The sequence below is a fragment of the Cryptomeria japonica genome, chromosome 9 (assembly GCF_030272615.1).
Source record: "Cryptomeria japonica chromosome 9, Sugi_1.0, whole genome shotgun sequence".
Lineage (NCBI taxonomy): Eukaryota > Viridiplantae > Streptophyta > Pinopsida > Cupressales > Cupressaceae > Cryptomeria > Cryptomeria japonica.
In genome coordinates, this window is record NC_081413.1 from 396844810 (window position 1) to 396870743 (window position 25934).

Consider the following 25934-nt stretch of genomic DNA (forward strand, 5'->3'; position numbering starts at 1 on the left):
CTTTCGCTCATACTTTTGATGAACAAATGATTTTTGTTCATTGTGTAAAGTTAGTATGAGCTTACTTTGTGGATGCCTAACTTTTGTCTTGATGAATATTGTTCGATTTGATGGTAGCTATTCATGATGTAAAAATCATAAGCACACCCCATTTTGTGTAGTTGTCCTAACGTGGCGAAGCAAAGCGTGGTTATTGGTTTCACCTAGTCAATACCGTCTCTTGAATTCTCAGGAATAGATTAGAACTTCTAAACCCTCATCTCCTTTTCAGTTTTCTTGAAGTCCATGATCCAAGACCCAAACGATAGAGCTTCATTGTCTAGACCTTTATTGTGAATTGAACGAGCCAAGCGTAAGTCCCCCTTGTATTTCAGCATACATAACCAAGGAAGCTATCCAACATAAAGTCGCTCGTTCGCACATAAACATTGGAATCGCTGTGTGGTCTTTCTTTGCAATCTTGGCACACATAGTGATTTTGTTCAAGAGAGGGTAGAGTGTCCTTGAGATTTTATTCTAATGTTCGGTGAATGATAAAACATACACCAACAGGACCATTGCTAGGGGATCTCAACAAGTCATTGCCTAAGGCTTCCCAATAAAATATAGTTACCTGTCACTGCATCCTAAGGCCTCTATAAACTTCTATTGTGGTGGTCTTATTTTTTTGTTATGCTATTCTCCTGAATATTTGAATTTGTAGGATGTCTCAAAATTTCTTATGGACTTGGTTTTAGTTGTTTGTGCAATGAAGTTATTAAGATGACATTTTGAGATGTTGGCCTAAAATATCATTTTAATAGCTGATTATATAGATTGTCCTGTTGTGACCTAATCACACATCACCCCGTTCCAAATGGGGACCCCCTACTTTTTAGGTCCTCTTGGTCTTTTGGCTTTTGTTTGTTGGGTTTTTTTGTGGCAGTCTTGCTAGTGGTCTCAGTTTACAAGTGTTTGGGGGTCAGTTTGATCAAGTTTGCAAGTCGTTTGACTGAATTTGGCCAAGTCTGGAGCATGTCTTGTCCATTTTAGGGTTTTTCCTTTCAGACTTGGATTTGAGGTCTTTCCTTTAGGGTTTTGGAAAAACTAAACATTGCATTGGGATCAGGGCCCTTCAAGGAATCTACACATGGAATTTGAGCGAATTCTGAGCAACTTTTTTTTTTTAGAAAGTTCCTATTTTTTAGGGATTTCACTGCCTCCCAGATTAACTTCATTTCACCAAAAATCAAACTTACTATTTTTGATGCCATTGATGTCAATCAGTATTGCAGGTTACTGGTAGAGTATGTCAACCGGTATGAAGGACTGGCTGTTTGTTTGTGATGAAGAGGCAGAATGTTATATGAATCACAACAACACTCGATGAGAAGAACAAAAAAAAATGGCATGAGGACATACCGAAAGGCAAGATGAATTGTCAGAAGGATGTGTCGCTGGTAAGAGTAATTGTTCAGTGTGTTGGACATACCGGTAAGGGTTTGTACCTGTAGGACTTGCCAGATGTTCTAGTTTGAATCGACCCTATGTCGGTGAGTTGAATGTATGCTGCTGTGTGCCTGTTGTGACGTTTTCACACATCGCCCCATTGCAAATGGGGACCCATGTTTTTGCTCGTTTTGCTCGTTTTCGCTTTGCTTTTTAGGGTTTTGGTTTAGTTTGTCAGTTGTCTGGATTAGGGTCAAGCCCTAGGGTTTTTTCATTTTGACGTTTTCAGGCCAGAATCCAGTCAGTCTTGAGAGCTTTTTGAGCTTCCTCTCGTAGGATGCAGTTTTTGAATGAAGTGAATTCGCCAGAATGGTCTACTTTCAATTGGAATTTTGAATGCAGAGTCTAAATTTGTCTAAGTGTTGATGATGAAATTGTGAATTTTGATCAAATTTTGAGTTTTTTGATATTTGATCCCGGGCATTGGAAATGATTTGTTCTTGCCTTGTGAAGTGATTAAACTTGCGAAATCATAATATTTTGGCCTGTAGGAGCAAAATCGCTCCTGTCCCTCAGTGAAGGACTGGAGCTCGTTTTCAAAAATCCTACTGTCTCTGCAGGATCAAGATGATTTTTCGAGTGGAAGTGGTAAAGAAAGGCGCGATCTTTCCGTTGAATATAAATTGAAGAATTTCACGAACACAGAAATGCCTCAGGAAGCAAAATTGCTCCTGTCCCTCAGTGAAGGACCGGAGCTTAAAATCAAATATTGCTTTGTCCTTGCAGGATTTTAACAACTTGACGATTTGGAGAGATCCAAGGGAGTGCATTTTTACTAGATGAATATAATTTGAAGACACAAACATGAAGAAAGTGGACCAAATTGCAAAAATCGCTCCTGTCCCTCAGTTAGGGACCAGAGCGAAATCCATTGTAGCTCCCGTCCCTCTCCCAGGGACCAGAGCGAAATTCTTCATAAGGCATGTTTTAAACAAAGATCAAGCAAGTTTTATGTTTGAAGGCAAGAAAGGAGGTGAATTGAACTCGTTGAAGACAAATTGAAGATTACCAAACATCTACAAGGGACCCAAATGCCTAGGTTCGCTCCTGTCCCTCAGTCAGGGACCAGAGCGATTTTTACCTTAGACAGATTTCTTGCCAAGTCAGAGCAAACTCCAAGGCATGGATGAATGAAACGGAACATAACAAGACCATTGAAGATAATTTTTGAAGTTAGCAAAGTGAGATGAAGCCTACACGAGCAAGATCGCTCCTGTCCCTCAGCCAGGGACCAGGGCGATATGATGATTATGTTGCCTTTCCGCTAAGTTTAAACCTCTCCAAGTCAAGATGAAGGGTGGCAAGGGCGTTTCGAAGCGTCTCAATGAAGAACGAAGTATCCAAAGTCGCCAGTGTTGAAGGAATTACACCAAGACACCCAGTTCGCTCCTGTCCCTCAGGCAGGGACCAGAGCAAAATTTTCATGAGGGCTTAGATTTTGAAAGTTGATCACATTTTAAGTGTCCAAGGGGATCAAAGGGACTTCATTTTACGCAATGAAAGCAGTGGCAAATTGATGAAAGCAAGCATGAGCCCAGGACATTGAAGTTCGCTCCTGTCCCTCAGTGGGGGACCAGGGCGATTTTCATTAAATCATTCGTTTCCCTCCAAGATCACGTCAAAGTCAAGGTTCGCAAGATCAAAAACATCATTTAGGAAGCAATGAACAAAGAACAAAGGTTGGAAGATAGCAAATTTTGGCTAGAACTTCAGGATCGCTCCTGTCCCTCACCAAGGGACCAGGGCGATAATCTATTTAAGCATCAAAATGCCTTGTAGATGCCAAGTGAAGTAAGGGTGGAATGAAAAAATAACATCATTGCTTGCCATATAATGAAGATTGGTTATTAAAGAAGCGAGATCAAGGAGAGAAACACCAAGATCGCTCCTGTCCCTCACCAAGGGACCAGGGCGATATTAGCTAAATCGCTCATTTTCCTTCGAAAATCATGTGAAAGCAAAGTTGCAAAAGGTTTAAAACATCATTTGGAAGGCAACACAAAAGAAGTGAACGACAAAATGTTACCAATTTGAGCTAGATATGGAAGTTCGCTCCTGTCCCTCACCAAGGGACCAGGGCGATATCCACCTTAGAGGGCATTCATTCACCAAATCAAGTTAGTCAAGTTCGAAATTCCCAGCAAAAATGCCAAATTCAATGTGGAGATGGAGGTTTTAACGTCAAAAGCACAAGAATCAAGACCAAATTGAGATTTCGCTCCTGTCCCTCAGTCAGGGACCAAAGCGTTAGGTTTGCATCTTTCCACTTTTTTTAAAAATTCTTGGCGTTAAATCATTTTTTTGAATTTATTTTAAATGCTAAAATCGACAAAATCAAAAAAAAAATTCAATTAAAATAGCATTTAAAATTAGCGCATGGGCCTTTATTAATTAATTTTTGCCTTTCAAAAATCGAGTTTATTTAAAATTATAGGCATTAAATTAATTAATTATAAATAAAAATGGGGTGCTTGATTTAAAATTTGTTTCATTTTACAAAGGTCGGCCTTTAAGTTTATTTTAAATTTGCCTTATTCACCAAAGTCGGCCTAGGGTCAATGTGAAGGTGAGCGCCTATAAAGGGAGGTGTTTATTTCATTTTCAAATCATCATTTTATCCTTTTTCATATGCGATTTTGGAGAAGACAAGGTGCGAAATTATCATCAAAGAGGAGTGCGTGTTTGTTTCAAGTAAGGCGAATTTGTTATCTTCAAGACATTGAAGACTCCTCCCCCAAGGTGGCGAATTGCTAAAGTGGACGTTCATTTGGAGAGAGATCACGTTGAAGCCATCAAACATTAATTTTGCCTAGGCAAATTCCTTGTTTTGCATTCTAGAGTTAGCTCTCAAGTGAGGTATGGCGATATGGATTTATTGTTTTGATTTTGATTGTTGATCGTCATAGCCTTCAAATTTTGAATTTTGAATTTTGAATTGTAATAGCTCAATCGTTTTATAGGAAATAATAACTCAAGGATTTATTATGAAGTTTCCTAAAAATTAATCTCTAATCTAGTTATTCATTGCAAAATCATGTTGCTAATTTTGAAATGTTGTGTAGGCATCAAATGGAGATCTCATCAAGGAAAATCAAGCCGGATCAAGGACGGTCTTCGCCGGGACGATCAAGCCAGGACAGGGGCGACCTCTTTCAATCCAGCGTTCCAAGGCAAGGTACATCAATCGTCTTGCACATCAAGGACAAAAGGAGTTAGAACAAGAGTTAATTAAAGATAGCCTCTCAACGACATCAAATTGAATATCTAGCAAGCTACAAGTGTCAGAGGAGGTGGCATCCTAGTCATCACTCCTCCAGTCAGTGTGGTCCACCTCAGCATGTCCAGATTCAATGTACCTAACTCATGGAAGGTGGCACAAACTCCGATGTACCTACCCCGGCTATCCATTGGTCGATTTTTCTAGAGGGGACATGTGTCCAAGCAATACAATTTTATCATTGGTCAAGCATTAAATGTTATGTAATGGTTGTAACAAACCGTAATTAGGGTTTTCATTGTTGAATCTTGGCCATTGATCTTGAATTGATCTAAGCCATCAAATTGTATTGTGGGCACTATATAAGCCCTGACATTTCATTTTGTAAGATTATTATAGAGAGTTGTAAATAATAGAAAGCAGTTAGTAGATAGAGAGTAGTTAGAAATTGATAGAACAGTAATTAGAGTAGAATAGGAGGACAAGGCAAGAAATTGTTGCCATTGATTGTAAACAAACTCCATTTTCATTGAAGTAATGGTGAAGTGTGTCGTTTCTTGCAATTTGCATGGTTTCTTGTTGAGTCTTCAATCCTAGATGGTAGATGATTAGATGAATGGAGGAAATGCGATTGATTAATGGTGGAATTCGTATATCCATACGACTAGCAATTTGTTGATTGCAGACTTGCCTTGTGTAGTCAACTGGAATCATTCAGCTTAAGCTCAATTTCAATTTGTCGCTTCTTCATTGATATGCATCAACTTGATGGTGTCTATGCTTGCGGTGATGATTTGAACATCATAAAGCTTCCCTTAGAAGATCGCACTAGCCTTGTGGAGATGGTCCATTGATGTCAAAACAAGACCTAGTTAGAGTTTCATCAAAAATCAAATCATTGCTCCTACATTCTTAATATTAGGATTAGATCTTCTCTTCGCCCTCATCCTTTTTCCTTTTTTTCAAATCTAAGCTAGTAAGAGCCTGTGTTCCAGCAAAGCAGATTGGAAGTTCAATCATCAGATGTAAGTCCCCTTGTGATTACAGCAAATCACATCATACCGTTGGAGCTTATCCACACGTAGAGACCCTACTAACCAGAACATTGGAGTCATCCTAACTGATCCTTCATGCGAATCTTCAGCAGTTAGAGACTTTATTCAAGAGAGGATAAGATGCCTTTAGGTATTTTATTCTGTGTATGATGGTGTACAAAATACACGTCAACAGTGCCCCGGGGAGCTGAGGTGGAAAACATGCAGAGGTCGATGAAATGTTCATCGACATGGTTGTCTGTGTAGTAGGTGGTCATTAAATGATAAAACCTCAAATCACGAGTTGATAACAGACTGATGCAGCCCGAGGAAGATTGGACGACAGAGAATGATCAGACAGTTGAGGGATTGTGATCCAAGCATGAAATACAATTGCACATTGACCTCGAAAAAGAAACTGCTGGATCATAAATGCGTCGATAGATTTCAAGGCCGGAAAACAGAGTTAGGTTTGCTATTTTTGGCAAACATGCTTTGCACAGATGAAAAACGAGTGATTTATCTCTTCGAAGCAGGTGAGCAATCCAAGGCAGATTGAATCGGATTGGATACAGATTTGATTGGAGAAGGGAAACCCTAACTGTCCTAAGTTTGAATTAGTTTTTGGCAGGAAGCCTCAAGTTTAAAGATGTTTACTTGAGGTTGATATGTGAGGATGTTGGAGAGTGAAAGTGTGTGAGTAAATGTTGTTTGAGTGAAAAATAAGAAGAATCTGAAGTGTGTGTACCGGTGAGAAGGAACAAGAGAAGCAGTGTAACGAACAAACTGACAGTGTAAGTGAAGAACATAGAGGTGTCAAAACCGACAGAGGCAGAACCTGGCAAAGGGTGGTCAAGTGTGAATTGAATCCAACAGTCAGAGGGAGAGAAGTTTTAGCAAAGTAAGAATCTACAAAAAGGCATTGTTACAGGGTGTGTGGAGTTTTTCACAGACCGGTAAGATTGAAACCAGTAGTGCAGAGTATTGAAAGGTTGCAAAACTTCATTTTCAATAGGGAATTTATTTGTGTATTTAAATCTTCATATTGTCTTCACTAAGTAGGTGCTTAGTGCAGGGGTTGTAGCTCCTTTAGGTTGTAGCCTATAAATTAATAAGGGGTTGGTGCCCTAAAATTGTAATCAGATTTTTTTATTGTGAGGCTGGATTGGAGCAGAAGATCTCCAACAGCTATTCTCACCGAGGTTTTTTCGACATTGGGTTTTCCTCGTATATCTGGTGTTATGTGATTCATTCTTGTGCATGTGGTATATTGATTTTATAGCAAATCCTTTCACACACTTAGTTTGCATTGTTTGGTTTACCGGTTAGCTCTTTGTTTGTTTTATATTGTGTTGGTATATCCTTGATTAGGAAAGAAGTGTTTAAATCATTGATTCACCCCCCTCTCAGTGATCCATTGTGTTCAACATTAGCATTTTCTATTTTTAGTAAGTTTCTATTTTTAGTGTCATCTCGTCCTATTTTGCCCTAATCTTAACATTCTGAAGTACTTACTATTTATAGTAAGTCTATTTTTGGCAAGTTCTTCGCAGGAAGGTTTGATGGCACTGAAGGCAGAACATTCTTGAACATTTCTAAATCCGGAAAGTTTGAGAAAACAGGCTAATTGATCGAAAAATGATTATGTGGAACCCATTCCAGAAGTGGAAAGCATTGAAAATCCTCTAAGTTTGGCAAAAAAAATCACCTTGATCCAAAATGGCATCTTGATTCAGAAACTATTGAAAAATGGCTAAGGAAGGAAATTCCTCAGGCAGTGAAATCATGTCGAAGATGGATGGGCGCTAAAATGAGGCCATGGAGGAATTTTACTCCATGGCAATTTTTCCTTGGCATGGTGGATTTGGTGCCCAAAAGGAGAAGTGGGTGCTAGAATGGGGCAGTGGAGGAATTTTCCTCCACCCTCAAAATTCCTTCACACTCCCAAAACAGCGCCCAAGAAGATGGGGGAGCGCTAAAACATGGTTCAACACAAATTCCTTCATGCTATGAAAATTCCGCCCAAGGCTAGTTCAGGGCACCAAATTGAGGGGGTAATGGAATTTCCTCCATGGGCAAAGTTCCTTGATTGCATGGAATCAACGCCCAGGTTTGAGAGTGGGCGCCAAACAGGAGGTGTCATGGAAAAAGTCAACAAAAGGTCAAATCCTCCACACCTAGGATTCAATGCCCAAGTTGGATCTAGAGCGCTAGGAAAGGAGTATCAAGGAAAAGCAATCAAAAGTGAAATTCCTCCAAGGTATTGAATTGGCGCCCAAGGTCAAGGCAAAGCGCTGAGTAGGAGGGTATCATGGAAAGTCAACCAAGTTAAATTCCTCCACATGATGAATTCCACGCCCATGGTTAGAGGTCAAATTCCAAGGCATGGAAATTTGAAGTCAAGAAATTTTCCTTCCAAAGAAAATTCCTCCACAGGGTCATTCTATTGCCCAAGATTGAAGGTTGAATTCCAAAGCATTGGAATTTGAAGTCAAGGAATTTTCCTTCCAAAGAAAATGCCTCCACAAGGTCATTCTAGCGCCCAAGATTGAAGGTTGAATTCCAAGGCTTGGAAATTTTAAGTCAAGGAATTTTCCTTCCAAAGAAAAATCCTCCACAGGGTTATTCTACCGCCAATATTAAAGGTTGAATTCCAAGGCATGGAAATTTGAAGTCAAGGATAAGAATGAGAAAGGAAAATCCTCGCGGGAAAAAATTCAAAAAATCATCTTCCAGGCATGAAAGTTCGTCCAAATTCCGAGACGATGACAAAATTGGTCAAGGAAGAGATTTTCTCTCTCCTGGACTTCAAAGCTCAAAATGGAAAAAATTCCTAAAAGATAGGAAAGGTGATAAATTGATCAAGAACCTTCAAGACAAAATTCTTGGAAAAGGTGAAAAATTGACTAAATTGACTAAGTGTTGGAAATTCCTTCCTTAAGGATAGAATTCTAGGAAAGTGATACTAAGTGTTGGAAATTCCTTCCTTCGGGACAAAATTCTAGGAAAGTGAAAAATTGACTAAGTGTTGGAAATTCCTTCCTTCATGACAAAATTCCAAGAAAGTGAAAATTGGCTGAGTGTTGGAAATTCCTTCCTTCATGACAGAATTCCAGGAAAGTGAAAAATTGACTAAGTGTTGGAAATTCCTTCCTTTAGGACAAAATTCCAAGAAAGTGAAAAATTGACTAAGTGTTGGAAATTCCTTCCTTCAGGACAAAATTCTTGGAAAATGTGAAACTTGGCTAAGGATTGAAGAAATTCCTTCCTCAGGAAAGAAATTTGCCCAAGGTGAAGAATTTCAAGGCACAAGGAAAATTGGCTAAGTAAGAAGATTTTCTCTCTCCAGAGCTTAGAACAAGACAAAATTCATTACATGGAAAATGGTTAGTGGTCGGGAAAATTTTCCTTCAAAACGAAGTGTGCACAAAATTTTTCCTTAAGGACAAAATTCTCTCTTCAAGAATTTTCTCTCTTCAAGAATTCCAGATGTGTAGGATTCCTGCAAGAGCGGATAAATTTGTAAAAATTCTTCCAAGGCGGGAAAATCTTCCAAAATGTCTTTTGTGGGCCTGGAATGGAAAGATTCTTGTAAAGGATGAGTTGGCGACATGCAAAAAGAATATTCTGTATTAATGAAGCACAACCTGAAAAATTATAGAAGTTCCTATGACAGCGGGGTCCACTTGCATGTCGAGCATGTTTTGCATGTTGGGCGAACTTTGCATGATGGAGCATTTATTGCATGTAGCTGATTTTGGAGATGGTGGAGCATTCAAGGCATAATGGGCGATTTTTGGCTTGATGGGGCATTTATTACACATTGGGTGAATTTGAAAGAAGTGGTGCATTTAATGCACAATGAACGCCATTTTTGGCAAGAATGTAATTAATTGGTAATGGGCATGATGGGTCATCAATGTTTATTCCCACCTTGTTGCATCATGTGTGTGGAATCTTTTGGGTCAAACCCTAATTAGGGTTTGCATATAGTCAAGGCTGGAGGCCTATATAAGGGGGGTGACCCCTTCATTTGTAAAGGAGGAGAGATTGCTTTTGAGATTGTTGCAATAATTTGTTGAAGTTGTAACTTATACATTGTTCAATTTGATGGTGTATACTTGTTCTGTTTTGCAACTTGCATGGTCTCGCTTTCCTCATATTAGAGTAGATTTGCTTTCAGTACTTAGACGAACGGGATTGATGAGATTGTTTGCAGTAAAACCCTTGCTCATACCTTTTGTTAGTAGCTAATTGTTATTAATTTTGTAAGGTTAGTCTGAGCCTTTTATATGTGGAGACTTAATTTCGATCATTGGGTGGACATTGTTCGTTGATGGTGTTCATTGGTGTTCTGAAAATATTTTGCACAACCTTTGAAGATTGCACCGCCTTTGTGTAGTTGTCTCCTAGTGGCGAAGCAAAGTGTGCTTGGTTTCACCAAGCAATCATTGCCTCTTTGTTCTTAGGCTTAGCATAGATTTCCTAAACCCTCTCTTATTTTACTTTTTGCATATTTAAATCCGAAAAATCCCAAAATAAGAGCTTTCCATTGATAAATCATTCGTGATAGAATTCCTTGAAAGCTATGAATTGTTTAATCTTCTTCATGTGTGCGTAAGTCCCCTTGGATTACCAACAATCACATTGGCCAATTGAGTCACGTCTTTTGCATATAGGAACCTTGGAGTCGATTGTCTGAACTTACTGCAATCTTAGCATATAATCGCACTTTGATCAAGAGAGTGTAAAGTGACCGTTGGGCAACTTTATTCTATGTTAGGCGTTGCCATAAAAAACATGTCAACAAGTCCTTGCTATTTGTATGGTCCATATTGCAGGTAATGATTGTGTACATATTGTATCCTTATTATTCATGTATATTACTATGCCTGCTTTGTGAAGAGTTTGTTTTAGCTGTGTGCTCTTGGGACGTGTCCCAAGGGTTTTTCTGAGGTGCCAGGCATGGAGGGTGTTTTGGAAGTTAGGAAACAATGTCCCTTCCATGTCCTTGATATTGTGCAAAAATAAGGGATGCTCCTGGGACATCTTCCAAAGGTGGAGGATATTCCCCAGTTAGGGAACTTGGGGGGACCATCCTGATATCCCCAATATCCCTCAATGTGTGACATTGCAATATCGTGATTCAAGTATGAAATTTAATTTTGCCTGATCATTATGTGTTTGTTGTTGTTATGCCTTTGGCTTTTACGGTGTTTGTATTAGTATAGTTATCAGATTGTACCCTATTTTTTTGAGTATTAAAGATCAATATATCATGAAGGCTTTGCAAGACCTAATTTTAAAACCTAATTCTAATTCGAATACTTAAGAGCTCTTTGAGTATATGCTTGTGATATATTGAATCTTAGTAAGACAAAATTCGAGATGAATGCTCATAACATGGGCAAAGGATGGAGGGAATGCATAGATGATATATTTAGATTATGCAAACCTACTGTGTATCCCCTTTGTCAATCTGGATAGGATTGTAAATAACATTATTTGAACAATAAACATCATCACTCCTCCCTTCAGCTAGGGTTTCTATGAATATAATTTTGACATACTACATTTGGTGGGAGAAACAAGATTTCTACTGCTGATCCTTCCTTGCAGAGTAGTGTTCATGGAAAGATGAAGTGCCCAATAGTAGAAATGTCTGTAGTGCTAAAATGTATGAAACAAGATTGCAGAGCAGACCTATTATTGTTGTCGTTGATTTTGGAGCACTGTCTACACCATAGCTTGTACCACTAGTGATTTTGATGCTACAGAGAGAGTTGTGAGGAGAATGGTGGTGCCCGGGCTGCAAGAAGCTGCAGTGGTGATTTTGAGGGTTTTGAATCCCATAGCATATTCTAGTCTAGTTGCAGATGTTTTTCATGTGGAGGATGTACTTGCTGATGGCAACAAAATTGACACGATCAAAATATTGAGGGATGGTTATTTGTAGCAACAATCTTGAGACCTATGAATATATGATGTCTAAAAACGGGAGTCTATTCTTGTTTGAACCATAGAAATGGGACTCAAACTCGGCTCAAATGACTTGACTCGGCAAAAAAAACTTGGCTCAGACTCGACTGGACTTGACAAAGTGAAAAACTCAAGAAATTTAGAGATTTTTTAAAGATTTAAAACTTGTTTCATGCACCCTTTATTAAATACACCTTAAAGACACAATAGCATCATCAAATGGAAGCTAATTTGATTACATACACAAGTATACACCAATCACATAAGCATAAACGCAAATTGTAGCTGAAAGAAATAACAAACATAGATATATAAATATTGTCAAATGTATACAATATTATAAAACTCATGGAATAAAAAATACATGTCATCATATGATCAAATGAGATGCAAACTCTTCCTTTCCAACTCTTGATGCACCAAATGATAGTGTATGTTGTTATAAGGAGCCTAATCAGACTCGGAGATAATAATTTCTGTACTTTTATCAGCTCAGTTTCCCCCCTAATTTTACGATGGGGTTTGGGGGCAGCGCCCCTTGTGGGGTCCAAGGGCAGCACCTCGCGAGGCCAAAAGACTTTTATTATTTTATAAAGGCGTCGGGTGTTATTTTTCTATTGTTTCTCCTCACAACTCACCTTTCGCTTCCTATTTTGCCAAATGAATGAAATGAAGTTCACTTTTAGGCTCAAAGCATAATATAAACCAAACAAAATCAATTTGAAACATATTAGAAACTTAAAGTTACATGCCGTCGACCGAGTTTGGGAGTCAGGACTCGCCAAACTCGGCCAAAATTGCCGAGTTCGAGTTTGGGTGATTTTGTGCCCCACACTCGGTTGAGTCCGAGTTCGAGCCCCCTGGACTCGCCCAGCTTGACTCGACTCATAAATCACCCAAACTCAGCGATTTCTGGTGATTCTCGTTTCTTTGGTTTGAACAGATTGAGAGAGCACAAGAAGTTATAGAGGCCATTTGGACTTTGCTGTTCTTTCTCTGTGCTTAATATGTAATCCTTTTGAAATGAATAGAATGGTAGCTACCCCTAGGTAGCAGTTTGCTTTATATAATATATATACACACACATATTAATATATGTGTGTGTATAACATATGTATACTTATATGTGTATGTATAATACATACATACATATAGCTATGTTCCATAAAGCTTTGGAATGTGGGCACAAGTGGACTATGGACCAAAATTTGGGGACAGCTGTTGATGGCACACACACATATAGTTATACATACATACATACATACATACATACATATCCAACTAGTTAAGTTTTGTTAACAAGACATGCTAGTCTACATGATGTCTATCCTTCCAATGGTTGAAATCTAAGTTACTGATATTGGTACTGGTTCGGGTTAGGGTTTGAGGGTTCAATTTGTAGGTTTAGTAAAAAATTTTGGGGGTTGGGTTTGTCCATACAAACACATATAAAAAATCAGAAATATATACATATTTGCAACAGTAATTAAGTTTAAAATACTACACAGCATTATTTATCGTATAATAAACAAAACTAACATAATAAAAAATATTACAATTTCAATTAGTCAAACTTGAATGTCATGATATATTAAAATTAAAAAATAATAATTTCAAGCATCAACAATCAGCTATCACTGATCAAACATCATCATATGGAACTTGAAAAATATCTTCATCACCATCCATATTAAGTGATGTAGGTACTGGTGTATTAGAAGAGCCATAGTTTGAAAAATCAGATTTCGACTCAACTCAGCAGCCCAAAATTGACTTGGACTCGAGACTCTATGCAGACTCAACAAAAAACTCGACACAAACTCAACAAAAAAAAAACTTATAATTACACAAAAGAAAATAAAAAATTAATGCATTTAGAGAACATAAAAGTCTAATTTGATTCAATTTTTCATAATTCAAACATTACACGTCATATGATTCTCAAACCCTCAAAATTTGAAATTTTGTAGTTTCAAATGATGAGCATTTATTTAAAAAAAAAAAAAGAATCCAAATAGAAGCTAAAAGTGTTTGGAAATAAGGGATGAGGGGAAATGGAACTTTCTTTGACAGCATTTCCCCTAATTTTTCAAGTTTTTTAAATTTTCAAATCAAGTAAACAAGAAAAAGAAAATAATAGTTACTTGTTTGATGATTTGATCAACTTTTAATCCTTCAAAATTCTCTTCTCAAACAGCTACTTGCTAGGTCAATGTTTCACTAGGTGAAATGTGCAAATAAGAGCAAAAAATGACAAAAAAATGAAGATTTAAAAAAAAAAATCATGGTTGGGCATTTTGGTGTAGTTCAGGAGTCCTATCTTAGGACTCGAGAATTCGATCTTGAGACTCCAAGAGTCCTGGACCAAGACTCGGCCAAGTACTCAACTAGACTTGATAAGACTTGGCTCACAAGCTTGGGTGACTCGACTCGTCCAACAAAAAGACTTGCGAGTTTGCAAAGTACTCGGCAAGTCTTCAAACTATGAGAAGAACCATAAACAATGCCACTCACATTGGCACTAGCCCTAGCAAATACATAGTCAAATAAACCATATTATCAAAACATAATAATAGGCGTTGTACACTAACTACACCATCCCCCAAAAAAGAAAAAGTCGTCTTCCAGAGAACAAGGAAAACAAGTAAGCATCAAGTAACATTAAGGAAGATTGTCCAATCTGATGATGTTATTGTAAACTTGGAAGCATGGTTTGCAAATTGACTTGGAGAGTGTTTGCAAATTGACTTGGAGAGTATTTGGCAAATCAAATGATTTCAATGGGGATTTGGGTGCAGCACCCCTTGGGCATTCCCTTTTGTGAATACAAGGTGGGGTTGAGGGTGGAGCCCCCACCACCAAGCCCAACTAAAGACCTTCAAAACCACATAGACCTTCATGGTGCACATCATTTTGCAATCATAGTAAGAGATTTTTGTTTTGCATTCACAATAAGAGAAATATTTTTGTTTTCGTCTTTAAAATGCATTTGAGTCCACATTTTAGGGTTTGAGGGAGGTGTTTTTTGCTTTTTAGTTTAACTTAGAAGCCAAAAAAAAAAAAAAATCTAAAATAAATAATAAAAAAACCAAGCAAAGTTGCCGCTTGGGCATTGATCCCTGCCAAATTCCTTGCAGGTACACCAAAGTTGGTCCCGAATGGACCTATAGGTCTTCAATGGGATCCTGGACAGCGCCCAGGGTAGATTGGATCCAAACCCATATCCAAGATGGATTGGACTTGAATCGATAGGCTAGGACCAACGAATTGGTAACATAACTTGAAATATATATACATGCACACACACATTTTCAACGAGTTAAATCATGTTTACAATCCATGCTGGTCTACATGACATCTATTCTAACAATTCTTGGTGGAAGAAGAATAGTTGGATCTATGTAGTTAAGATTCTTATGGAGTGGCATAGCAGAATAGAGGAAATTGCCTTTTACCTAGACTCAATTAGTCTAGAAGAATTTTTACAATTTTCAATCACACAAGAGGGTCACACACTCAAAACTTAATTGTCAAATCTCTTCCTACCATCAAACCATCACTTAGGTGGTCATTGTGCTGAGTTCAACAATTTGTGGGCTTAGTGCATGGAAAGGTTAGGTGATAGAGTTAGAAACTGCTTCTATGAAGAAAGAATTGGTTGGCTGGAATTAACTGTTCCCCCTTGAATTAAGTGATGACGTCAAAAATCTCAAGCATTTTCTTAGACCATTTCATTTCTCAAGAAAGGAAGATTCTCTAGTATGGATGGGATCCAACTCAAGCATTTATCAATTCAGAAGGATATCAACTGAACCTGGCTATGGATAGAGAAATCCTATAGTAGTTCCCATAAAGATAATTTGGTCTTCCCAAGCCTAATGGCTTCTAATGGCTAGCCACTTGGAACAAGATCTTGATTCAAGAAAACTTAAAGAAGGGATTTCAAGGTCTTTAATTTTACTCTTTTTGCTAAAAAGGTGAGGAAGATTTAGACAATCTTTTACTTCATTGCTCCTTTGCAAGGGAGGTTTTTTCCTTCTTTACTTACTCATTTAATATTGATTTTGACTTTTCTACATGTATCAAAGATGTTCTTTTTCCCTAGAATTTTTATATTAAGTCCCCTCCACTCAAACAAATCTAGAATTCCATTCCTGTAGGTCTATTGGAACATTTGGCTAGAATGGAATCGAAGAATTTTTAAAGGGAAGGCAAGGTCAGCAGCTACTATCACTAGTGTCATTTGCAGAACAATCAGAGAACTACTTATTGTTTGGTGTCCCAACAATGGTAGGATAATTCCTAATGAGTCCTCAAAGCTCGAAAATGGAGGGAAGTTTTCAAAGGCATCCTTGATAAAGGAGTAGGAAGGAAGGTGACTAATAAAGAGGCTATGTGGAAACCAATAAGGACTGATTGGATTAAAATTAATTTTGATGGGGCTGCCAGGGGAAATCCTAAAAGCTAGTTTGGCTGGTATTTTTAGAGATGACAATGGGAATTTTCTATTATCCTTTCATGACACTCTTGGGTACACAACAACTAACATTGCCAATGCAAGATCCTTGAAATAGCTAGGGGAAGATGTTATTTAAATCTAAAAGTAGAATGAGACTCAAATTTGATTGTCGAGGCTTTAAGGAATAAGATTGGGAAATACTGACAATTAGCTATAATTATTGATGATTGTGTAGAGTTGTTATAGAATTTCTATGAAATCTCCTTTTCTCATAACAAGAGGAAACACAATAGTGTAGTTGGCTTATTGGCCAACCTAGGGGTGGAGCTGAATAGGTCTAATGACAAGATTATGAGCCTAAACAATCTTGCTAATAGTCCTAGTCTCTAGCGTTAAAACTTAAGACAAAGTTGAGAAGGAAGAAAAGCATTACCTTGAATGAAAATCCTTAATATGAGTTTTGGTATCATAATTATGGAAAAAGAAATCTGTTTGAAGTAACTAATGGAAATTGAAATTATTTCATTACTGCAAAGAAATCTTTATATCCCAGAACATGCTGGATTAGTGGACTGTGGACATATGGACTGCTCTCCAATCCTTCAGAGTAATTTTATATAAGATTCTAGAAAGAATCATCATGCATCCCGCTCATCGTATAACTCAATGGATCATTCTAGTAATCCAGAACAGGTGAATTTGTTTGCAGCCATCTTGATATGGATTTAATTCATTGATTGTATGATATTGCATCTGATCCAAAGCCTTTTTAGTGCAGAAAATGACAGGAACCCAAGATTTCATGTGGTGAATTCTGATGATGGGATTAATTTTACTGCATGTGTATGAAGACGCTGTAGACTCGTTTCCAGATTTATATGAGGCATGTTAAGAATTATGAAGGCACACTGCACTTTTACTAGCTCTGTTAAAACTTAAAACTAATGGTATTTAGCTCAGTTGCGGTTTCAGGTACGGGTATGGGTATGGGTGTAGAACACAGATTTACTATTGAGAGGGGTAGTGAATCAGTAGTAAATAAAAACTTTTGATCCTTAACAATTTAAACCTTTAATGAGCTTTATGAAACTTTAATCTGAAAACTGAACCCTGAAAGAGATGCAGCTACATAATAAAGACAATACATATGATTTACGTGGAAACCCAAGATGGGAAAAACCACGGTGAGAAACGCTGCTAGGATCTACTGTCCTAATCCAGCCTCACGAGTAATTCAATTACAATGTTTTAAGGGCACCAACCCTAAGGAATCACCCAATCCGTTACTAAAGAGCACCAACTCTTACTATCACAAACTCTTCAATCTGAGCACCAACCCAGCATCCTTGAGGCACCAACCATAGGATGTTACAATTTAGATAACTTATTCTCAGACCTTAAGTATTACAATTAACAGTATTAGATATATACAAACAAATTATCACAAACTGGATGTTGTTATCTTCAGATATCTGTAAACAACTTTACACTTGACAATCTGCAAACAAAGTATTAAAGTTTGAGGATTGACAATCTCCTTCAAGTTTCCTGTATGCACAAACTCAAGCCAAGAACATTATGATATCTCACTGTAAAAAGAACTGATCTGATTTATCCTTCAAATTATTTGCACTTACAGCACTCTTGAAACATATACTCTCAACATCTCCTCTTGTTCATTACTGATGTTTCTTTAGAAGACCATTATACTTAAAGTCTGATTACCTTCACATACTCTCACAGTCTTATCAGCATTATCAACATTAACTCTTTCAACAATATGCCCCAAATATGCACTAATATAAATAGAAGTAACTGTTATAAACAGTTTACAGTTGTCTTCAACTGACCATAACTGATTAGGACAGGTAGAGATTAGTTTAAACAGTTAACAACCTTTAAAAATAATAAATCAAGTTAATACTCATCTCCTTCGATGCATTTCTTGAACAAAATACAAAGCTTTTTGTCACCAATATAAAATGAAAAATGTTTCCAAACAAATCACTAGCTGTCCAAGACAGTTAGAACCAATTAACAACCTCTAACAACTGCTAACTTTCCACAGGTATAACTGTTCTTAACCAATGTATATTAAAACTTTGTCCTTGCTTAATGTTTCAGATGAAATCCCAGTTATAAATAGAAACCCATTCACCAATCAAACCTAGATACATTCCGCAACAAATCTGCCATTAATCATCAGTTTGAGAATGTAGAGGACATAATGGTAAGCAAAATCTGATCCTTTTAACAAAATTACTGAAAATTGATTTACTGTTTTATCATCATACTAACATGTTTCCTCTACCAGGTCTAAGGCACAAGACCCTCAATGATGTGCTGCTACCATAGAAGCCAAGGCTGATTCAATCTGGAACATCTAAACCTACAATCTGATCAGAACGTCTGCAATTTCAGAATCTATGCAAGTTTCGTGAATGCATCTAACTTGACATCAATGACAAATATACAAACGTCTAACAATGGGAACTAGAACCCATCACAGTGTCACGGCAATTAAAAATTTCCTTGGGTATATATATATATATAATGTTCAAAAACATAAATTATTACAGCGATACGCATAATTGCCAAAAAATAGAATATATATACCTCATTCACAATTTGCAAAAATGAAAATATGCAAATCTCAAAATGTCATTATACAATGAAAATTCAAATTAAATATTGATATTCTTCTTCATCAGTAGCATCAAGGTCAACATCAACATTTAATTCAATTTCGTTTGAACCACAATCAATTTGATGGCCACTCCCACTAGCTGTGTCAAGTGCAAAAGCTGGTTCAATTTCATTTTTTGCAAACATTTGACAAAATGCCGAATCATTCACAAAACATAAACAAACAGCTGCTACATACGCATAATGTAAATCAACTGAAATTAATATCATTAATGCTGATATAAATTTTATTAACCCCATGTTCACATGTACAGCTCACAAATGCATCTGAAATGATATTTAATTTTACTGCATGTATATGAAGACACTATAGACTTGTTCCCAGATTTATATTAGAGGCATATTAAGAATTATGAAGGCACACTGCACTTTTACTAGTTCTGTTAAAACTAATGGTATTTAGCTAAGTTGTGGGTTTGGGTAGTGTGGGAACTCCAACCCAGTACGATAGTATGACAAAAAATATTCGCTTGGTGTAATGTCCCCATTTTTCCAGTGATCACTCAAGAGTCCTAGCTTCACCTGTTAGCCATCTACGCAGGTGAAATCAATTGTTAGGAGATGATATTGCCACCAAGGAGGGCTTATATTTAGTCATTTTTTTGACTTGGGTGGTTTTATATCTTAGGCACTTTATAATAATTCATTATAGAGTTACTTTTTTCTATAATTAGAAAATCTTATAAAGTAACTTTATAAAAGTGCATTATATAAGGTTATAAACTTATAAGTTACTTTATGCCAAAATAGAAACTTTCATAAAAGTAACTTTATAAAGTTAAAACATAAGTGCACCCCATGGTTTGATTTCCTAGGCAAAGTATTATAACTTAAAAAGTGGTGATTATTTCATGATGAGATTTCCCTCAAGCTGAGCGCTCAAATTGGAGGAATATTCTCCATGGCATCTTGGAATTTTGCATCCCTAATTTGGGCGTGGGAATCAGGGAAATAAAAGAGGCTTCTCGTGAAGTTTTGGGCATTATTGGAGTTTATAATTTTTGAGAGAATTTTGCAATTGCAGGTCTGCAACGTCTATTGCAGGTGTCTGAGCTGAATTTCGAGACGGAAACCTTTAGATTTGGGTGAGAGGATAAAATCCCCCCAATATTTAAGCTATTGATTTGCTAAGATTGTTCATGCCAATAAGGGCCAAAAATAAGAGTTTGTTAGCAGCTACAGCAGGGTTACAGTCTGATTATCAGATCTGAGCAGGTATTTGGAGTTATTTCAGAGCTTTTGTGACATTTTGTGGACAGCCAATCATAACCCTAGCTGAATCGTACCATTTGGAGTTGCCTGGGACTTCAAAAAAATAAGTAGAAGGGTTTTAACTTGGCTCTTAGGTACAAAATTCATTGTTAGCAGCAAATAAGAAGATTACCCATGGTTATTTGGTGAAATCAATTCATACTGGAGCTACAGGAGCAAATCAGTGGGTAGAAGGCACACCAAATTGGGGTTTCTCCTGGGGAAAGTTGAGGAAGTGCATTGGAATAAAGATTTCTTCACTAAATTGTTTCTGATAATTATCCAGTAGATGAATAAAGCTCTCAGGAGTCATTGGTTGCGGTTGGAGGTGGTTCATTCAATCATTTCACCTGTTTAGGCCAATAAGTCACCCTCTATTCCCAACGTTGGACTCTTGGTAGGCCATAGTTGGCTTGGGTTGTTGAAATAATCATTTAAATTCATTTGGTCTTTGCTGATAAATAAAATCAGAGGTCTGAATTTTATTTCCAGTCTATTATTTTATGTGTTGTTATTGTTATTCATTTCTGCATTGTCAAATCCCAAGGCATAAACTTCAAAAAACTCAAAAACACATAAAATTCTTTCAAAACCTCAAGGCATTAATACGCTGGTCAAAGATTAATATTGAAACAAACTAATCAGAATTGAGCCATCTCCTAGTCGACATCTTTCACTTGGGTACAGTGTGTATATATATATAGAATGTTAAAAAATATAAATTATAAGAATAGTGATACTCATAATTGCCAAAAAATAGAATATCTATATACCTCATATTCATAATTTGCAAAAACAAAAATATGCAAGTCTCAAAATGTCATTATACAATGAAAATTCGAATTAAATATTGATATTCTTATTCATCAAAAGCATCAAGGTCAACATCAACATTTGGTTCAATTTCTTTTGAACCACAATCAATTGGATTGCCACTCCCACTAGCCGTGTCAAGTGCAAAAGCTGGTTCAATTTCATTTTGCAAACATTTGACAAAATGCCAAATCATTAACAATACAAGGAAAGTGATTTCACAAAACATAAACAAACAGCTGCAACATATGCATAATGTAAATCAACTGAAATTAATATCATTAATGCTGATATAAAGTTTACTTACTCCATGTTCATAGGTACAGCTAACAAATGCTACTGAAATGATATTTAATTGCTTGCATACTGGCATATTCTGATATAAAATGCTGTTACAAAGTTATGATACAGCTGGGATTGGATAAATAAAGCAAATGACATACCCAAAATGATGGGGAGTGAAATTGAGGTTATAATGTATCAAACTAGCCCTGGGTACTGCCTCCGGGTTCGCTGTGGGTCCTTCACAGAAGGACCCATGATGAACTTGGGCATCCAAGCAGTACCCTGGGCATACCCAGAGCCATACATTTATCCGTACTAGAGGGACCCACAGCAAACTTGGGCACCCAGGCAGTACCCTGGACATACCTAGAGCTGTACCAAGAGCCAAGCTTTGCCAGAAGTACCTGGTAACAGAGGTATTTAGTTCACAAGATGAATATTGTTAAAAGGCTAAGTTGTTGGTTCGGGTTCGAGAACTCGGTTTGCCAGTTTGGCAAAATTTTGAAAAGGGGTTTGGGTTTGTTTTGGGTTTGTTAGTCCAAAAACAATTGAAAAATTCTATATTAAGATTAGAATGTCACATAGCATCTTCTAAACAACAAAACCACCATAAAATTGTTAGATCTTGTCTGTGACTTACAATTGAAGAAGTGTTGAATGTACACAAATCATATCAGACTACTGATGATCATGAAAGTGGCGTGGGAATAAGAAGCTAATTGCAACTTAGCTTATGTTTATTTTAGGAGAAGATTGGGACTCTAAATTTGTGTGGAGATCAGTTGTTCTATTAAAAGTATTGTGTATATCTCAAATTGTAAGATCGATACAAGTATAGGGGTGTCTGTATTCTACTATTCAGTGAGTCCAACTGCTTAAGTGTGTAAGTCAAAAGTGAGCTTAGGGAACTGAATATTTCTGTTTCTGTTCATAAGCCGAGGATTGTAAATCAGAATGAGCTAATGCATATGGGTATTTTGCTGTTGTGATTGAGCACTGCTCCAGTACATTGTATAAGGTTAACAATTTCTGTTGTTGTTCTTAATAATCTTAAGTCTTAAACCTGCATGATAACTTGCAAAACAATCACACAAATCTGCAAGTCTGAAACACATATCTCTACAAACAAGAAACCCTCATTGCTATAAACTTTATAAAATTTTGCAAGAAATTGAAAATTTGGGTGCCCAGGCATCCAAGTTCGCCTCGGGTTCACCCCAGACAAACCAGCTTGCCCAGGCATCCAAGTTCGCCTCGGGTTCACCCCAGACAAACCAGCTTGCCCAGGCATGGACCCTGGCCGGACCCAAAGGCGGACTGGACCAGGACCCAAACCCAAACCGAACCGAACCGAACCAATACCAGGCCCTGAACCTAGCGAACCCTGCAACTTAGTTAAAAGGCACAACTCTCTTTAGAAATGACAAACAGTTTATAGGACCAACAGACTTGATGTTTTCCCCTTTTTGCACAATCTAGCAAATTTTCTTGAAATGAATTATTTATAGTAGCAACATTTACTTCTGATGTTGAATTTTGTTTTATACAAGTTTACTTTAATGAATGCAAAGTCTGCTAACCCCACCCAATGGCACCCTGCAAACCTTATCTATATTAGATTACATCATAAATAAAGAGAAACAAGGGCAAAAGATTACTGCCATCAACACCCTGTTTAGTATTGTTAGGAGCCTGAAAAAATTAAGTGACAATGTACAAATATATGGAGTACAAAACATTGATTTTGATAGGACTATAGCCACCATAAAAAATTGCATTCAATATCTGGCAATTGTATTAAGGAACGTGCTCACAAGAATGGAGGAATGTTTACAACGAGAATATTTTCAGCCCCTCCCTAAGCAAGTGGTTCGAGGGTATGAGACTGGAGTCAATGGATTTCCTCTTGATTGTACCATTTCAATCCACATTGTTCTCAGGCAAGGACCCCTCCTCCCAATCGGTTGGACACTGATCTCCTGAACAGTGGGGAAAATGTTGGAACAAGTGAAGACAAAGAAGCAAATAGCTTGACAAAGGTTCTGTTATCTGGCCACTATTGTTGTAATCCACTGCTTCTTTTGTTGATTTTGAAACACTGGTTTCCAATGTTTCCAGCCTCAATACCAATGCTAATACTTTTTTGAAAGAGATATTTTGTTAAAAGGGAAATTTTAGTGTATGGACCATCTGCTTTAAATTTCTCTCCCTGATGTGCTTATTTATTAATGTTTTTATGCTTTCATTGAGCTTAACAAGTCCTATTTTTCTATTTCTCGGTTTCTGTTTACTTCTTTGTTTTCTCTAGCATTAGTTAGGTGCTCTGGTTGACAGTGGTATTTGACTCTCAGATAATTGTTTTCCAGATAGTAATGAGGCTGTAATGACTTTGTCTATTCTAAAATGATCATAATCCGCATTTTATTTCAATCCAGAGGCATTTGATCCTGTAATTATCCCACCCATACTAATACAATCTTTTCAGGAAATACATATATTACCTACTAGAAAACTGTCTTACAGTAAATATTAGACATAAAATTTAGTTGCATGCTTATTGCTTCTAATGTACTATTAAACTTCTTTGAATTTTTAACCATGCAAACATAGGCTGATTTCTGGCCCATGCTAAAATACTTCTTCAGAAGTGACTGACAAGAGCTGGTTGTTTTGAAACAGTGTGGAAACCCCAACAATGTTTGCCTTGGTTCTAAAAGTATGTCATCATTATTTAGCGATACAGGTAATTGGTAAAGCCCTGGGTTACACAATAAATAATGTCGGGGAGTGAAATGAATGTGATGTGCATTCTGGTTTATCCCCTTTCTAAATTACTTCACTTGATGTCACTGCAGATGGTAACCAACCTTGTAGAGGCTCTCACTCTAAGATGCAATACAGCCCAGTTTCACATTTACAGACCATAGAAGATCAAAATGGGAACAATAATACAGATGGCCTGGACAATGCCAGATGCATAGGAAGTCGAAGGAGCTTGTCCTATGGACTTATTTCTGTTGTGCAGCACAATGGGAATTTGGGAAGTGGACACTATACTGTCTATCGTAAGGTAAAGGTCGGTAAGCAGCTCACAGAAGCACCTACATTGTGCATGACAAGTAAAACAGATTATGAAGAGGAAGCAACATTCATGGATGAGAAAGAGAACACAAACTCCAAAGACAGTGAATTTGCCAGAACTGGTAATAAGAATATGGCTAACTCTGATGTAATTTGGTTCAGAATTTCAGATTCTCATGTAGAGAGAGTGACAGAAAAATGTGTTCTTGGAGCATATGCAAGTATGCTTTTCTATGAAAGGCTTGAAGATGCCGAGTACTAATCAATATCTATTGCAGTTGGTAACTTACTTTCTTGGTAATCCATGAACAATGATATATGTATTTTTCTCAGTAATAATTCAATGGACTCTTAGTGAAGATGTTCCTGAATTTGTTTGGTGTACCATCGGGTTTCTTGTATTGCTGATGTCTCCTCAAAAAACATGGTTGGAGCACCATTTATCAAGAGACAAGAAGTTGGATAGATAATTTTTCTGTTGACAGGCAGAGTCCTAAGTTCTTACCTTTATTGCAATGGGAATGCTGTAAAAGGTGTTGGGAATTACTGGTGGCACCTTAGGTGTGGTCTAAAGTTTTCTTCTTTGGGAAGAGATTTCACAATTCAATTATTTGGGACTGGGCTTTATTACAAGTGTCTCAAAACGTTTTTAATATAAGCAGCTCCCAGTCTGGCTTTTCAGAATATATTCATCACTCAAAATGAATTTCAAAGGTATATGTGCTATGAACAATTTACAGCATAGATGGTATATACTTATGTACATTACTCTATGGTCTTCGGCTAGATTTGGGTATAATCTTATGGGTTGAGCAATGCGTTGTCTTGCTGTGATAACATCAACTCTTTATCTTTGATACATTTTAGCTTGTTCAGAGAGTTGTAACAATATACCGATCAAAATTAGAGGGAATATGTTTTACCAATACAATCAAAAGAAATGTTTGTAACAAAAATCTCCGCAATTAGCATTGGTCAAATATTCCTTAGATTATTCTTGCAAACTCTACAAAGCGATAGGAAGTTTTGCTGAACGCTTGGGTTTAGATTTCTGGTGGGTTTCAGAAGGAGGATAATATTTTAGGATATTTTTGTTTCTTTCTAGGTGGCAACAAGTGTAGTTTTCAAAAAGAAGCATTACTGTAAAATTAAAAATCATCACAATTTTTTTATTGAAAACTGTTTCTGTTAATCCACAAAAGCGGTCTGTGATAGTTAATAAAAAAGTGGCTGGAACTGAATCAAACTGCATAAGAAAAGCAAGAGATTTTAACTATATGGACCCAGTATCTTAGAAGTGCAAGCATTCAACTTTTAATCACCATCAAAATTATAGATGTAAGATGAATTAAAAGAAAGTATGATCATGTTTCCTTTACAAAACATCAACGATAACTAAAATAGACGTCTATAAAAAAAACTACGAATATGAAAGTATGCAAGCCCATTGAGCACAGCAATGTAGAAAAAAACCATTTTGGCCATAGGGCAACCTCTCCCTCCGACAAAGTCATTGGTATCAAATATGGATCCTCAAATGTTTTTTTTAATTTTATCCCCTATTGAATTGGCAAAATTCCCATACCCAATCTCAGAAATTTACCCCATGGTAACATTAGAA

General features: G+C 37.0%; 1 protein-coding gene across 3 annotated transcripts in view; it reads left to right on the forward strand.

Moving 5' to 3' along the window:
• The window catches only part of LOC131073052 (ubiquitin carboxyl-terminal hydrolase 27), a 164626-nt gene extending 139540 nt beyond the window's left edge, over positions 1-25086 (forward strand). For all 3 annotated transcript variants that reach the window (XM_058009417.2, XM_059211035.1, XM_058009422.2), the window contains 2 exons: positions 23912-23975; positions 24088-25086. In XM_058009417.2, coding sequence (XP_057865400.2) covers positions 23912-23975; positions 24088-24575 — 552 coding nt within the window. In that variant the 3' untranslated portion in view covers positions 24576-25086. The remainder of the gene's footprint in view (positions 1-23911; positions 23976-24087) is intronic.
• The last annotated feature ends 848 nt before the right edge of the window (positions 25087-25934 follow it).